Source organism: Hypanus sabinus, chromosome 1 (genome assembly GCF_030144855.1).
Source record: "Hypanus sabinus isolate sHypSab1 chromosome 1, sHypSab1.hap1, whole genome shotgun sequence".
Lineage (NCBI taxonomy): Eukaryota > Metazoa > Chordata > Chondrichthyes > Myliobatiformes > Dasyatidae > Hypanus > Hypanus sabinus.
In genome coordinates this window covers 201843393-201861232 of record NC_082706.1, presented here as the reverse complement: position 1 = coordinate 201861232, position 17840 = coordinate 201843393, and the positions used below count along the sequence as shown (strand labels likewise).

At 42.5% G+C, this 17840-nt stretch overlaps 1 protein-coding gene across 1 annotated transcript in view; it reads right to left on the bottom strand.

Moving 5' to 3' along the window:
• Nucleotides 1-17840, bottom strand: part of arpp21 (cAMP-regulated phosphoprotein, 21) — a 323923-nt gene that overhangs the window by 124193 nt on the left and 181890 nt on the right. Inside the window, exons 5-7 of the mRNA XM_059984261.1 lie at nt 15062-15154; nt 11191-11323; nt 7492-7570 (exon numbers count right to left, since the gene is read on the bottom strand). Of these exons, the coding sequence (XP_059840244.1) occupies nt 7492-7570; nt 11191-11323; nt 15062-15154 (305 nt within the window). The remainder of the gene's footprint in view (nt 1-7491; nt 7571-11190; nt 11324-15061; nt 15155-17840) is intronic.

Genomic DNA, 17840 nt, shown 5'->3' with positions numbered 1-17840 from the left:
GGAGGGCTATGGTTCCAGTGCAGGAATGTTAAATTAAACTGCCAGTGGTGCCAGCTGGTAGTTTAAATGGTTAGGCTTGGACTAAATGGGTCAAAGGGCCTGTTTCTGTGCTGTCGTTTTCTATGACTCTATCCAGGACATGTCCTCTTCTCATTACTACATCAGGGAGATAGTACAGGAGCCAAAGACACATACCCAAGGTTTCAGGAACAGCTTCTTCCCCTCCGCCATCGGATTTCTGAATGGTTCATGAACACATAAACACTTTCTTATTATTCCCTTTATTTTGCACTATTTATTTATTTTGTAATTTTTAGTAATTTTATGACTGCATTTTACTGCTTCTGTAAAATAACAGATTTCATGCCATATATGGAGGTGATTATAAATCTATTCTGATTCCGATTCTGAGAGCTAATCCTGATGGAATCTAAGTTGGATGATAGAAGTACATAAAACATATACTTCTTATATGAACAGACAGTATACATCATACAGTAGACAATATGTTCATGTTCATATATATAACCTCCAAGAGGACCACAACCTTGTCGTGACTTGCACGCCTCAATGACCCAGAGAGCTATGCTGCCTGGAGTCAACTGAAGGGTTTTGGGAAAAAACGTCAACTGTACTTTTTTCTATAGATGCTGCCTGGCCTGCTGAGTTCCTCCAGCATTTTGTGTGTGTTGCTTGGAGTCAGGGCTTTATGCTTTGACTCTTGGCAGGGTCACCCATGCCTAACAGGTCAAAGGGTAGAGGCCAGGCTAAGAGTGGTCCTCTGATCCTCCAGGTTCGGGGGTTCAGCTCAGGGCGAACAACCCCGACTGGTCAAACAAAGCTGTTAGGGAAACACCAAAGAAGAATGTTTCTACGGTATTCCTGAGTCTCCACCCAGAACCTGCATGATTGACAGCAAACTGAGAGGAAGCTACTAACGCGGTGAAGGAAGTTGCGATCACCACCAGAGATGGAGGACCCTCATTTCTGCCCAACCACCAGTGGTGCTTCTGGCATAAAAAGAAGAATGTTTATATATATATATACACACACACTAAATGAACATGTATGTTCTGATTATAGAACATAGAACATAAAACATTACAGCACAGTTCACCGGTCCTTTGGCCCGGAATGTTGTGCCAACATTTTAATCTACTTTAAGATCAATCTAACACTTCCCTCCATCTTATGGCCTGGGGGAAGAAGTTGCTTCCCATCCTGACAGTTCTTGTCCTAATGCCACGGTGCAGACTATCAGAATCAGGTTTCATATCACTGAAATATGACATAACCTCTGTTATTTTACGGTGGCAGTACATTGCAATAATAGCAATAAAATATAAATTACAATAAGAAATATATATATGAGATGTTAAATAAATAATGCAAAAGGAGAGCAAAAAAAGTAAAGTAGTGCACATGGGTTCATTGTCCATTTAGAAATCTGATGGCAGTAGGGAAGAAACTGTTTCTGAAGCATTGAGTGTGTGTCTTCAGGCTCTGTAGCTCCTCCCTGATGGTAACAATGAGACAAAAGCATGTCCTGGGTGATGGGGGTCCTTATTGATGGATGTCACCTTTGTGAGGCATCTCATTTTAAAGATGTCCTTGATGCTGGGAGTCTAGTGCCCATGATGGAGCTGGCTGAGTTTACAGCCTTCTAAACACAAGAGGTTCCGCAGACGCTGGAAATCCAGAACAACACACACAAAATGCTGGAGGAATTCAGTAGGTCAGGCAGCATCTACGGAATGAATAAACAGTCGATGTTTTGGGCTGAGAACCCTCATCAGGACTGGAAAGGAAGCGAGAAGATGTCAGATTAAAAGGTAACAACTCTGCAGTTTTTTCTAATCTTGTATAGTGACGGTGATGTAATTAGGGTACATCTGTAGAACTTTCCTAGACCCTTTGGTGACATACCAAATATCTTTCAACTTCTAATGGAATATAGATGCTGTTGTGCCTTCTTTGTAAACTGCATCGATATGTTGGGTCCAGGCTCTCCTGCCTGATGGTAGGGGATGAAATGTATAATATATAACAATGTGTAATCTGTACAATCAGCTAATACTTCAGTGTATCATCACGGAATCTGCTGATTGGTGTCCAAAAGAGGTAAAATTATTTGTAAAAACATGGTTAAAATCTTGTTGGGTCTGTAAGTCATAAGTTTTAAAAGAAAGGGAACAGTGAAGTGTGGAATGTACAAACTCTTTACAGTGGAATTGAACTCTGAACTCTGATGCCCTGAGTTGTAATAGTGTTGTGCTAACCGCGATGCTACCGTGTTGCGAATGTGAGAAGTGGGATAGACATGTCAAAGGGAAATGAATCAGTTATCATGGTAACATCAACATGATTTAATAAAAGATGCATTAAAATGCTGGTGGGAGACCGATACTGTTCATATTACCAGTTGTAGCCTCACTGAACAAGCTTATCAGATGGCAAAGACAGCTGGTGATGGAATAAACAGGCATCATGGTGGCGCAGCGGTTAGCGTGTCATTCCTGCAGCTCAGTGTGTTCTGGAGTTTGGAGTTCATTTCTGGCGCCGTTCTATAAGGAGCCTCTGCATGTCCTCCCTATAGAATGTGTGGATTTTCTCCGGGTCCTCTGCTTTCATCCCACGTCCCATTCCCATTCTGATATGTCTATCCATGGCCTCCTCTACTGTCAAGATGAAGGAGGTTGGAGGAACAACATCTTATATTCCGTCTAGGTAGCCTGCGACCTGATGGTATGAACATTGATTTCTCTAACTTCCGTTAATGCCCCCCTCCCCTTGTTGCCCCATCCCTTTTATTTATTTATTTATTTATTTATCTATCTATCTATTAATTTTACCCCCCTTTTTTTCCTTCTCTCTTTTTTCTCTCACTGTTCCTCTCACAATCACTCCTTGCCTGCTCTCCATCTCCCATCTGGTGCTCCCCTCCCTCTTTCTTTCTCCCTCAGCCTCCCATCCCATGATTCTCTCCTTCTCCAGCTCTGTATCCCTTTTGCCAATCAACTTTCCAGCTCTCAGCTTCATTCCTTCCCCTTCTGTCTTCTCCTATCATTTCGGATCTCCCCCTCCCCCTCCCACTTTCAAATCTCTTATTATCTCTTCTTTCAGTTAGTCCTGATGAAGAATCTCGGCCGAAACGTCGACTGTACTTCTTCCTATAGATGCTGCTTGGCCTGTGTGTGTCACATGCTCCAGAAGTCCATGTGTGATCCTGTTGTTGGTTTGGACTGTATAATTGTTACTTCTCTTGTGGCTTCACACTGGTTTGTATTTTTATATAATTACCTTAAATAGAATACTGTGCAAGCTTAGACACACACACACACACACACACACACACACACACACACACACACACACACACACACACACACACACACACACACACACACACACCTAGGGTGCCTAAGACTTTTGTGCAGTACTATATTTGCCAACATGGAGTGGAGAGTGAGTTTGTCAATCTGGCGGGATGCAAACAATGTCAGGAATGGGGCGGATGGGGTGCTGTAAGGGGGCATGTAGGACTGGTGTCAGTGAGGGAATATTGGGGCAGGGGGTGGTGTGGGTGCAGACACACCGAGGCAAGGTTGTTTGATTCCAAACAATTGGTTTATTGATTATATTGATAATCACTAAGTGTCTCTCTGGTGCTCCCCGCTCCTTTCCCCTATTCCCAACCATGATTCCCCTCTCCCTGTCCCCTTCCCACTCTCAGTCCAAAAAAGAGACCCACATCAGAATCAGGTTTATCATCATGAAATTTGTTGTTTTTTTGTGGCAGCAGTAGAGTGCAATACATAAAATTACTACATTACTGCGCAAGTCTTTGGGACCCACGCTATATATATATATATATATATATCTGTTCCAAAGACTTTTGGACAGTACAGTATAGTGTGTTCTCTAGTGGTTACAGTTGCCTTTGTAGTTTTGCATTAATTGAATAGGGGCTGTTTTATTGATAACTATTACCTATGGAAATTCAATGGGATTAGCAATGTGGTATAAAAGGAGTGGATTATGTTGGCTCTCTCCCTTTTGTTCTTCCCACCTTGCCAGTAGACTCCTTGTCCTTCACTTACTCTCTTTCCTTTTCTATTCTTGAAACACTTAATAAACAATTGGAAGCAATGGGTTTTAGGCCCCATTCATTCCTAAGGTCGTTCAGTCAGAAAAACATCAGGATCCAACATTGTCTATACAATGCTGGGATTGCAATATATGTCTAAAAGACTGCACCACTGAGGTCAGGTCAATGGATATTGTTTTCTGAAGGGAATACCTAAAGGAAAGCTCCAACTCCAATGATATGGAATAATAACTCCTGATTTAAACACAACAAGTCACAGGAAGATTGAAGAAGGGGAAAATGGCTGATATTCACACCCAGTCAACCACATCTATTGATCTTTCTGAATCCATGTTTGTAAACTACATACAACTGAATAACAACTTTATGTTACGTGTTGGATTCTGCTCAGGGAAAAGTAATCTGTTAAATTTTGCTGTCTGGCAGGTTTGGTAGTGTGAAAGCTACAACAAGACAAGGGTTAAGATAAGGTCCAGGCAGGGATTGTTTATAGATAGTGCGCAGCCAACCCGGGCAAGAAAGGCATTTGAAAGGAAATCTTTCATAGCTTTCCTTTGCACAGCAGGGGACTGGAGCTAATGGGCATACCAAGACAAAATAAGAATGTAAACAAAGGATTTTATGGTGATACTTAATATTGGTCTTTATTATTTATTAAGTAATTAGTTACTTCACTAATTCTGAAATACTATTGGCCTTTAACATGTGGATTCCATCGGCTATACGGTAATACAATAAGTTTGCTATAGCTGGAGGTGGTAGTGGGGTTAAGTTCCCATTTCATGTGGAAAATGATGTGATTTGGGATGAAGTTGTGGGGTAGCATACAGCTGAAAAGAAGGAGAGGGGCCAAAGACTGGAGGCAAATGATTCGGTAAGAAAACCATTTAAGTTTGAAAAAAAACCTGAAAATGTCGGGAAGTATTCAGTGGGCTAAGCAACATTGGTAGAGGCACAATGTTATAGGCCAATGAACTGTCATCAAAACCAAAGTTAAACGTTTACATCTGAAAGATTAACACTTTCGCCCTCCACAGAGGCTGCCTAACCTATTGAGATCTCCAGTATTTTCTGTTCTCATTCTTGTGTGATAGCAACTATTTTAAGGTTATTATAGCCAGGGGTGGTGGTGGGGATAAGCTCACACGACCTATTAAATGCTCCCATTGTCATGCGTTTCTAACAGCCTCTGACAACCAAGGCCTTCACGTGTGGCATGGCTACTAAGCCCAGCAGAACTGTCTCCACTGACAGGCGGGTTACTGGCACCTTAAAACCAGTCACTTCGGGCAGATGGGACTCATCTAGGAGATGGAAAACTTTGACCTCAAGCCTCTACTGCCTCGTGGCTATACCCACCCATGGGGAAAGCTTTGGGAGCAAATGCAGAGGTAAAATCTGGAGCTGGAGTTGAGTTCAACGTTGACTAGACTCTCCGGCAATATCATTGGTTCCATGCTGTATTGGTCTCTGCTGTCTCTTTGGATCCCTCAGCTTCATAGAGAGGGGAAGCGTGCTACCTGGGAATCAGCTTGCTCTCCGTATTGTACTGTCCTGGTTTGTGTATCACGTAGACATCCATGGTCGACCCTAACCAATGGAGGGTCTAAGGTATTACCATAGCGTGATTGATACGATTGATTAAGCAAATAAGACAAAAATGAATGTCCACAATGTTACCAATTGGTCTTACCTTCCCATAAGATGGCGGCACACGTAGATGCAGCAGCCTCTCGGGGGCCAACCAAATATGCTTTTCTCTTTGTTAAATGTAGTTTTTTAAATCATAAGACTACACTGGACTACAATAACTATGGGCACAGCATATCTACTGCATAAGGGATTTGCTCGTTGTTCAGAGTAGCTGGCCGGGCTGTTGTAGGAGCTGGCCAACTAATCGTTGAAGGGGAGGCCGGCCAGCGAGCCACAGGAGGTGAGTCGGGCTATCAGACTGCAGGAGGTGAGTCATATTGTCGGGCCGTGGGAGGAGAGTCTGGCTGGCAGGTCACAGGAGGAACTGGAATGGGTTTGGAGGAGCTGACCTGGGTGCAGGCTATGTTGCTGCCTGCTACTACACCCGAGCTGGTGCATGAAAGCGGCATGCAGAGAAACTGTGAATGACTGTCTTGGACATCTCTTTTGCGAAGGCAAGACCCTTTTAGACATTGATTGCCGCAGGTCTGTTTCTCATGTTTCATGGTGAGACAGGCGGTGAGGCAGCAGCGTTGTCTCAGTTGTAGTGAGGACTAGGCCTCAAGCTGAGGGCTTGCCTGCTGCTGCTGCAGACCAGGTGAGAGATGTGGAAGTACTCCAATATGGTATCTGCGCTTGGCTAGATTCTGGCCTCTACTGTCAGTGCTGCCCTCCTGTGTTCAAGTGGTGGAATGACAGGCTGAATTGTGTGTGTCTGTACACTGCCGGGAGTCTGTACCATTGATTGCCGGACGTTGTCACTCAGGGTCTTGGACTATATATTTGTTTTTTTTTCCAAGTGAATATGCTTCTTTGCTCACTATTTTGAATTATGTTACTTGCTGTTTTGAAGTTTGCTTGCTATTTTTAGTGTCTTGCACTTTGGCCCCAGCGGAACGCTGTCTCATTCAGCTGTATCTTTGTAAGGCTTGAGTGACAGTTAAATTTGATTTGATTTCAGTGTCCAGGTAATAAGCAGTGACAGTAGATATCCCAAAAGGTTAGAGCAGACGATTTTGGTAGGATTCTGGGCAAGAGGTCTCAGGAATCCCAGATATAAGGGCAAGTGAACAATGGGATAAAGATCAGAGGATAGGAGCTTGCAGTGATCCCAATAGGGTGGGAGAAGGTCTCTATGATTGCTGGTGGTCAGTAGGTGATGTGAACAATGGGTTTGAGGATGATCACAAGGTGGCAGATATTTATGGTTTCACTTTATTGGGTTTGAAGTGCAGAAGCTGTCTTGTTATTTTTGGCTGAGTTACAATATTATAAATACTGTTTTTATTAATTTTCCTGATCAGGGTTCTCAGAACCTGGGGATTTTGTCAATGCAGGCTAAAAGCATAAATCTTGTAAGTCTGTTTTCAGTGATTGGTCTGTACGCTGAGAGTAGACTTATTCCCATACTGTGACAGGTTAAACCAAAGCACTGTGGTCTTGAGGAAGGTTGCATTTCAGTTTTGGAATTGTAAACCTTCTAATTTGGAGTCAAAACCATGTGTTTTGAGAGATAGTATTACTCTCTGTATTCCACTTCATGTTATATTTAAATATAGGTTCCATCTTTTATACTTCCAGTTTGAAACATGGTTTGATAATGCAGATACAAACAGTTAGTACTGGGAACAAGGATATAGTGCAGAATATTTTTTGGCAAATCTAATCACTCAAACAAGGAGGCTACTTACCTTGGATTGTTCTTTAATGTGTTAATGAGAAATTCATGCAAATCTATCCCCGTGGAGTCTGTATACTCTTGACTGCAATCTGCAACATAAGAACAGATGTTCAACAAGACTTGGTTTTTACCTGTACTGTGGGCCTTTGATTTATAAAATAATTAGTGGTTGGATATGAACCAATGAGTGGGCTATCTTCATCATTCATCTCAAAAGGGCAAAGCAGAAGACAGAACTACATACAGCAACTGATCTAGTGAGAGACGGAAAACATGAGCAGCAAGACAAAGAACAAAACAGTCAGGGAAGGAGCAACACCTCATATTCTGTCGGGATAGCCTCCAAACTGATGGCATTAACATCGATTCCTCTAACTTCCAGTAATTTCTCCTCCCTCCTTTTCCACTTGATGAGATCATCAGCTGTATCCAGAGCTTACCCATGTAGTTTGGGGACGTTTCATTGAGCACCTTGCTCCATCCACCACAGAAGTGTGATTTCCCATTTCAAATTGGCTTCCTATTCTAATGGTGTCAACATAACTTTCTCTGATTTCCAGTAATTTCTCCTCCTCTCCTCTCTCTCTTTTTACATTCCCCATTCTGTCTTATCTCTCACCCTTTCTCTTCTCTTCACTTGCCCATTACCTCCCTTTGGTGCCCCTCCTCCTTCCCTTTCTCACTTGGTCCATTCCCATCTCCTCTTACCTTACTTCTTCTTCAGCCCTTTAACTCTTCCACCTATCACCTCCCAGCTTTTTACTTCATTCCCCCTGCCCCACCCATCTACCTTCCCTCTCACTTGGCCTCACCTATCACCTGTCAGATTGTACTCCTGCCCCTCCCTCCACCTTCTCGTTCAGGCTCCTACTCCCTGCCTTTCCAAGGGTCTCCACCTGAAACATCGATTGTTTATTCCTCATCCCTGGAAGAAGAAGGATCATCATCTCGAAGATGTATAGATGGACTATACCTGGAGTTGCAAGACTGGCCAGAACAGAGGACTCTGATGAGCTGCTGTCGGGTGTCTATGCCCCATTAGGGGTGATGGGCTTAAGAAGAAGAAGCTGGATTCCAAGAGACAGAATTTGTAGAATGGCTACAATATGGCAACCCACTCAAAATGTTCATAGATGCTGCCTGGCCTACTGAGTTCCTTCAGAATATTTATCTATTTTATCCAAATAAATAAAAACGCTGGAGGATCTCAGCAGGTCAGGCAGCATCTATGGAAATAAACAAACCGTCAATGTTTCGGGATGAGACCCTTCATCAGGGCTGGAAAGGAAGGGAGAAGATGCCAGAACAAGAAGGTGGGGGAAGGGAAGGAGGATAGCTAGAAGATGATAGGTGAAGCATAGTGGTTGGAGGAAGCGGATGAAATAAAAACCTGGGAGGTGGTCAAGGTAAAGGGCTGGAGAAGAAGGAATTTGATATAAGAGAGTGCACCATGGGAGAAAGGGAGGGAGGAGAGACACAGGAGAAGGTGATAGGCAGGCAAGGAGATAAGAAACCAGATTGGAGAATTGAAGAAGAGGGAAGGAGAAGGGGGGAAATTACCAGGAAGTTGGAGGGATCTATATTCATGCCATCAGGTTGGGTGGTTCGTGGTAGAGGCAGGTACATTAGGGACATTTAAGAAACTCTCAGATAGTTGCATGGATGGTAGCAAAATAGAGGGTGATGTGGGAGGGAAGGGTTAGATTGGTCTTAGAATAGGCTAAATAGTAGGCACAGCATTGTGGGCCAAAGGGCTGTACTGTGCGACAGTGTTTTATGTAACTCTGCAAATATTTTTCTCTCTCTACGTTCTAAGAAGGTTTGAAACCGAGGTTATTTGGGTTATTGGATTGTGCACTGAGCCGTTGACAGGAGGTTGAACTGTGACATGAGGAGGTTGTAGTGTGGAAGGGTTGGGGATGTTTGGGTGTTTAGGTTAGTGGGTAGCTTGGCACTAGAGAATGCCAAGTGGTAGACCATGGGGCTTAACTTGGAGGAATCCCTGAATTGGTACTGGTACCGTACTGAAGACCACTTCTTGCAAGGCCACTCAGTAATGGATGCTCTCTGACATGGAAGCACGGCCTCAGCAGGAATTATGTCATCAAGGCATCCCATCGATGTCAGGATGATTCACAACTGGCTGGATGAAAGTGCGGCACAATTGCATAGAGGTTAGTGAAACACTTACGCAGCAGTGTAGAGGTTAATTCAACAGCATCCAATTCTCACACTGCTTGTAAGGATGTTGTGTGTTCTTCTCGTGACCGTGGGTTTCCTCCCACAAAGATGTACGGGTTAGTGTTAGTCAGCTGTGGACATGCTATTTTGACATCAGTAGTGTGGTGACACTTTATGGCCTGCCCCCAGCACAGGTTATAAGTGACCTGGATGAGGAAGTGGAGGGATGGGTTAGTCAATTTGTTGATGGCACAGAGGTTGGGGGTGTTGTGTTCAGTGTGGAGGGCTGTCAGAGGTTCCAGTGGGACATTGATGGGATGCAAAACAGGGCTGAGAAGTGGAGATGGAGTTCAACCCATATAAGTGTGAGGTGTTCATTTTGCTTGGTCAAATGTGATGACAGAATATAGTATTAATGGTAAGACTCTTGGCAGTGTGGAGGATCAGAGGGATCTTGGGGTCCGAGTCCATAGGACACTCAAAGCTGCTATGCAGGTTGACTCTGTGGTTAAGAAGGCATCCGGTGCATTGGCCTTCATCAATCGTGGGATTGAGTTTAAGAGCCAAGAGGTAATGTTGCAGCCACAGTATATGGGACCCTGGTCAGACCCCGCTTGGAGTACTGTGCTCAATTTTGGTCGTTTCACTACAGGAAGGATGTGGAAGCCATAGAAAAGGTGCAGAGGAGATTTACAAGGATGTTGCCTGGATTGGGGAGCATGCCTTTTGAAGATAGATTGAGTAAACTCAGCCTTTTCTCCTTGGAGTGACGGAGGATGAGAGGTGACCTGATAGAGGTGTACAAGATAACGAGAGGCATTGATTGTGTGGATAGTCAGAGGCTTTTTCCCAGGGCTGAAATGGTTAGCACGAGAGGGCATAGTTTTAAGGTGCTTGGAAGTAGGTACAGAGGAGATGGCAGGGATAATTTTTTTTACGCAGAGAGTGGTGAGTGCGTGGAATTAGCTGCCGGTGGCAGTGGTGGAGGTGGAAACGATAGGGTCTTTTAGGAGATTCCTGAATGGGTACATGGAGCTTAGAAAAATAGAGGGCTATGGGTAAGCCTAGGTAGTTCTAAGGTAAGGAGATTTTCGACACAGTTTTGTGGGCCGAAAGGCCTGTATTGTGCTGTAGGTTTTCTATGTTTCTACATCCTTGGACTGTGTTGGTCACTGACATAAATAATGCAATTCACTGATGTTTCAGTGTGCATCTGACAAATAAACCTAACCTTTAGTCTAGTTCTTAATCACTGAATATTCAGAGTGACAAATGGGCGTGAAATGGCTACAATTGCATTCCAGAAAATAATTAAATTTTCAGACATGCACCACTGCAAAATAAGTGAAAATGCTTGTGAATTTGACATGATATAAATAAAATGCATAGAAGTGTTTCTTCAGCTTTGAAGGGTCACTTATCCAACACCATAACAACATTCTTTTTAAGTTTTTGTGCTTGCAGTCTGCCAAGCAGGTAGAATTTTCAAGATCTTGAATCCAAAATGGGATTAATTTTATAAACATACCTTTAGACAGCATTTTGATTTTAGGCTTTTCACTGGTTTTATCTTTGTTTTTATCCTTTTCAAATTCTTCTTTATTAATTTTGTCCTCATCTTGAAAGCTTGATGTGCGGCTGAGCTGTAGATGAACGGAATCCTGTAGGGCAAGGAGATTCAGGATTGTTTCATTACTGGTGTGTGCTACTTTCACTAATGATACTCTCCAGACAGAAATTACCTTCCAAAGATGAATAGGCATGCTTCCTTTTAATTTCACATCATTACATACCTTTTCAGGTATGAATAAAATTCTAAAAAACCTATAAAATGCACAATAAATAATTTTTATAATGTAAAGAAACAAAGTCCATCTTTTAAAGCTCAGATCTTTCCTTTGACGGTGGAAATGAGAAATCAGTACAGACTGCATGCTCTCTCATTGCTAGTTTGACTTGATTTATTATTGTTACATACAATGCAATGAAAAGCTTGTCTTGCATACTGTTCATACAGATCAGATAATTCCTCAGTGCTTTGAGGTAGTACAAGTTAAAACAATAACAGAATGCAGAATGAAGTGTAACAGGTACAGAGAAGATGCAGCATAGGTAGATAATGAGGTGCGAGGTAGACTGTGAGGTCAAGAGTCTAATTTATCGTACTAGAGAACTGTTGGATCAAGGAGACATCCGACTCAACTTGAATGGACATGTTAGCCTCACTATAGGAAGGCTAAACTGTATCCACCTACTCTTCAAGGGCTAGCTTACTTCTGTGCCCAGTCTCTGCAGTGAGGTCTTGCCGCCAATACCCACTGCTTGAGTGGAGGGTGCCCCCCCTCCCTACCAAGGAGGAGATACTTCCAGCTAACAAACTAGTTCACTTTTAACGATACATGTTTACATTTCAACAAATAATTCTGAACACACAGAGGATTTCTGATCTATAAAATATTTTGGAATTACTAAAGATTTACAAAGTACAAAGGATTTCCAAACACAGGTACAATTCTTACGGAGTCATACAAACAAATTGCATACGAATGGGTTGTCCGTCGCAGAAACTGAAGGTTGAGGATTTCTTCTTTCTGTCACGCCATTTTTCTGTCATTCTCCTTATTATTCCTAATAATTTGCAATACATTCTAATTTTTTTATAGTGCTTTTGCTACTAGATGACATCACCTGCACATTATAAACCCCAAACATACTGGGAATCCAGAGTAACACATAGAAAATCCTGGAGGAAATCAGCAGGCCAGGCAGCATCTATGGAAATGAATAAAGTTCAAGGTTCAAAGTTCAAAGTACATGTATTATCGAAGTATGTATACTGTATATAACCCTAATATTCGTCTTCCAGCAGGCAAACATAAAACAAAGAAGCATCATGGAACCCATTTAAAGGAAACCCCCACACAGCAACAGCCATCAAACACCCGACACATGAAAGAAAGAACAGATCATACAGACAGCAAAAAGCAAGCAAGTATTGAACATTAAATGTCAGACTGCAGAGTCCCTGAAATGGTCCAGGTGCCACAGCCACCAAGTCAGTCGGTTTGGCACTGTGTAGATGACTGCAGGGCACAGTGCACAGAGCCAGTTCCACGATGAAGAGCTTCGATCAAATTGCACAAATAGTTAAAAAAAAAGAGTTAACTAAAAACATGGGACGTGAACTACAGAGTCTTCAAAAGTGAGTTCACTTCTGTGGAGCGCATTCAGCACTGGCCCTCAGTCCTGTTAAACATCAAACCACAGAATCACCGGAAAGTGAATCCACAGCCACAAGCCACCAAGAGATCGAGCCTTGCAGCATGGCAGCCTCGACTCCTGCGCCTTCCACCCCCAGCAGTGAGAGGGAGATCGGTCAAACACGCGCAGACAGTGCTGAACACCCATTCATTTCCTGCTCTCGTCTGCATTGGTTTTAACCTTGTTCACGCTTTAATCAGTCACGGAGCCAACTGTGCGTCTGCGTTCCACCATTAGGGATTCTTGGCCGCTCTTACACAATCCATTCTCAAATCCTCCAGGTGGCTGGTGGAGAGGGAAGAGGTAAAAAGCTGGGAGGTGATAGGTGAAAAAGGGCTGGAGAAGGAGGAATCTGATATGAGAGGGGTGTGGACCATAGGAGAAAGAGCCAGATCATTTAATCAACTCAAAAATACATCCTTAAAATGAAAATTACAGGCTGCAATCGATCACAGTTTGTGAAAAGAAATGTTTTTAAAAGAAGAAGAGTATCTAGTAGGTTCGTGAACTGTCTGCAGGATGTTGCCGTTGGTCACTGGGGCCATCTTGCTGTGATATTTTGGGCTGAGACCCTTCATCAGGACTGGAAAGAAAGGGGGACGAAGCCAGAATAAAATGGTGGAGGAAGAGGCAGGTGAAGCCAGGTGGCTGTGGGAGGGGGAAGAGGTAAAAAACTGGGAGGTGATAGGTGGAAAAGCGCTGGAGATGAAGGAATCTGATAGGAGAGGGGAATGGACCATTGCAGAAAGTGAAGCATTTGGGACCCAGAGGGAAGTGATAGGCAGGTGAGGAGAAGGGAAGAGGGATGAGGAATAGGGCGGGTGAGAAGAGAACAGTAGACATAAATGGTAAGAGGCTGGAGAAGAATGAGTCTAATAGGAGAGGAGAGTAGAACTAGAGAAAGGGAAGGAGGAAGGGTACCAGAGGAAGGTGATGGGTAGGTGAGAAGAGAAGAGGTAAGAGGGAATCCATAGTGGGGAACGGACAAAGAGAGAAAGGGGAAGATGGAAAAAGGAATGGAGTGGCATTTCACTGGAGCTCTGTGTCCAAGGCTGTTTCACAGGGATCAGTCAGGATCCCTTTTCTTCTATTCCCGACTCTTGTCTCTTACCTCTTCCCACCCGCCTATTATCTCACCCTGGTGCCCCTCCTCCTTCCCTTTCTCCTATGGTCCACTCTCCTCTCCTATCAGATTCCTTCTTCTCCAGCCCTTTTCCCATAAACATGGCTTCACCTGTTATCTTCTAGCTAGTCCTCCTTCCCCAACCTCTACCCTTTTATTCTGGCATCTTTCCCCTTCCTTTCCAGTCCTGAAGAGTCTTGGCTTGAAACATCGGGACTGTTGATTCATTTCCACTGATCATGCCTGATCTGCTGAGTTCCTCCAGCATTTTGTGTGTTGCTCTGGATTTCCAGCATCTGCAGAACCTTGTGTCTATAGTGAAATGCTCCATTTGCATTAGCAACCAACACACCCAAGGAAGCCACAAGGAGAGAAAAGATGAAATATGAAGGTAAGCTCACTGGTAATATACAAGGGGATACCAAAAGTTCTTTCAGATATATAAAGAGTAAAGGAGAGACAAGAGTGGATATTGGACCACTAGAAAATAACACTGGAGTGGTAGTAAAGGGGGACAAAGAATTGGCAGATGACTTACGTGTCAGTCTTCACTGTGGAAGACACTAACTGATTTACCACACTTTGGCAAAATAAGTTCCTCTTCTTCTCTGTTCTGAAGGGATGTCCTTCTATTCTATACTGAGGCTCTGCTCTCTGGTCCTAGACTCTCCCACTATATATATATTAAAAAAATCCTCTCGACGTTCACTTAATCCAGACCTTTCAATGCTCAATAGGTTTCAATGAGATCCTCTGGACCCTCTCCAATACCAGCACATCCTTAAATCGATAAGGGGCCCAAAACTGCTCACGATACTCCAAATATGGACTGACCAATGTCTTATAAAACCTCAGCTCAGTTATTAAGCCACCAGTACTTACTTTTTTCTAGGAGCTGCAGAGCAGACAAATGAAAAGTTTGCATCTGGAAATAAGGCTTGGACCTTCAGGAGAGAAGGGTTAGGGTCAACCAAAAATTGAAAAGCAAATTTGTGATGCAGCAACAATGCCATACCTGATTCTCTGTTGTGGCTTCTGTTGATGGTAGAGGCAGACTGGACTCTTCACAAACTGCTAGACTTCTCACAAGTTTACCTTTGGCCCCTGACTGTGAAACACAGACAAAGTGAACTCATCATAGCTCAGGCATTTTGAAAACATCAGCACACTGCTGTGAGATTACAAGCTTCATAATGGAAACTGAGATTTGGTGTGAAATAAATTGCAAATTAAATAAATTCCTTTTATTAAGATTAAGATATTTTGAATAAAATCTATCACATTCTGAGAACATCATGTGGCATGTTGCTAAAGCAAGATTATGAATTTTATTTCTCATTTTGTGCGAGGTATTCAAATGGAACATACAAGTTTTCAAGAAAGATAAGACAAAAAGGACATTGTTAAAACACAAGACAGCTGAGAATGAACTGAAATTAAATATTGTTCATATTCTGGAAACTTTACAGAGCACATAGAAAATCGACAGTTCATCACACATATCTATTATTTAGCCATTGATACCTAAACAACAGCAACATGCAGAAGTGAGACACAATCAAGCCTCAAACTTAAGGGGCCACTGAACAGGATTGTAAAATTTGCAGAGGGTTGCAAACTCAGCCAGCCTTCCACTGCAGAGGACATCTTCAGGAAGTGATGTCACAAAAAGACGGCATCTGTCATTAAGGACCTTCACCATCCAGGGCATGCCCTCTTCTCATTGCCACTGTCAGAGAGGAAATACAGGAGCCTGAAGACACACACTCGGTGTTTCAGGAACAGTTTCTTCAGCTCTGCCATCAGATTTCTGAATGGTGAATGAACCCATAAAAATTACCTCACAATTTTTGCTCTCTTTTTTTCAGTACTTATTTAATTTTTATATATAATTTTATTGTAATTTATTGCATATTTTATGTGTTGCACTGTACTGCTGCTGGAAAATAACAAATTCCGTGACATATGTCAGTGATAATAAACCTGATTCTGATTCTAATTTTGATTCTGAGTGATTTTTTTTTGTTATTTTTTTTTTTGATTCAACTGTTTTCTGAACATTTGAATATACTGTACTGTGCAAAAGTCTTAGACACATATATATTGTCAGGATACCTAAGACTTTTGCACAGTGCACTATTTGTCAACATGGAGCAGAGAGCAGTTTGCAAATCTGGCAGGAGCAAGGCGTGTGGAGAATGGTGAGGGTGGAGAGGGGTGTGGGACAGGTGGCAGAGAAGTGCCAGGGGCAGGGTGGTATGGATTCAGATGCATCTGGCGCTGAGACACCAGGCAAGGTCATTTGATTCCAAACAACTGGTTTATTGATTATTACAGAATGTCTCACTGGTGCTTCCCAATCCCTCGTCTCTCCCTTCCCAACCATGAGTCCCCTCTCCCTGCCCCCTTCCCACTCTCAGTCCACAATAGAGACCCATATCAGAATCAGGTTTATCATCACTCACATATGTCATGAAATTTGGTATTTTTTGTGGCAATATTACAGAGCAATACATAAAATTACCATGGTATTGTGCCAACGTCTTAGGTTCTATAGCTATATATACGTATGTATATATCTATATGTTCCAAACACTTTTGCACAGAACTGTAAATTTCAAATTACTAAAACCTTTGTACAACATTTAGTAATTAAGGCAATTTAATTTTCTACTGGATTTCATTTTAGAATAAATTCAAAATTAAAACACATAAGGTGCAGCTGACTAAAGCAATAATAAACTTCTTGTTTGTTTTTAATCACAGTTTCCAAAAACACAAATAGTAGTCAGTGGTCACTTTTTTAGGTACTTCTGTGCACCCGCTCATTTATGCCAATATCTAATCAGCCAATCAGGTAGCAGCAACTCAATGCATAAAAGAATGCGGAAGTGGTCAAGAGGTTCAGTTATTATTCAGACCAAACATCAGAATGGGTAAGAAATATGATCTAAGTGACTTTGACTGTGAAATGATTGGTGGTGCCAGATGGGGTGGTTTGAGTATCTCAGAAAATGCTGATCTCCTGGGATTTTCACGCACAACAATCTCTAGAGTTAACAAAGAATGATGCAAAAAACAGCAAGCGGCAGTTCTGTGGACAAAAACACTTGTCAGGCCTTTGCACAGTAACCAAAATGTGGGATACAAATGACAACATGAGATAGAAAAGCTATCTAAGAAGAGCATTGTTATGATAGTCGTGGGTGATTTCAATATGATGGCAGATTGGGAAAATCAGTTTCAAATTGGATCCCAAGAGAGGGAAATTGTAGAATGCCAATGAGATGGGTTTCCAGAGCAGCTTGTGGTTGAGCCCACTGTAATGAAATAAATTTGATTAGAGAGCTTAAGATAAAGGACCCCTTAGGAGACAATGATCACAACATGATAGAATTCACCCTGCACTTTCAGAGGGAAAAGCTAAAGTCAGATGTATCAGTATTATAGTAGAGTAAAGGGAATTACAGAGAAATGAGAGAGGAGCGGGCCAAAGTTAATTAGAAAGGGTTACTAGCAGGGTTGACAGCAGAACAGCAATGGAAGTAGTTTCTGGTAGCATTTCAGAAGGTGCAGAGAAGAGGAGTGCAATAGTGATAGGGTATTCCATAATTAGAAGAGCAGAAAGCAAATTCTGTGGAAGTGAAAGAGATACCAGGATGGTATATTGCCTCCCAGGAGCCATGATCAGGGATGTCTCAGACTGTGTCCACAGTATTCTAAAGGGGGAAGGAGAACAACCAGAGGTCATGGTACATGTGGGTACCAATTAAGAGAGAATATAGGCAGTTAAG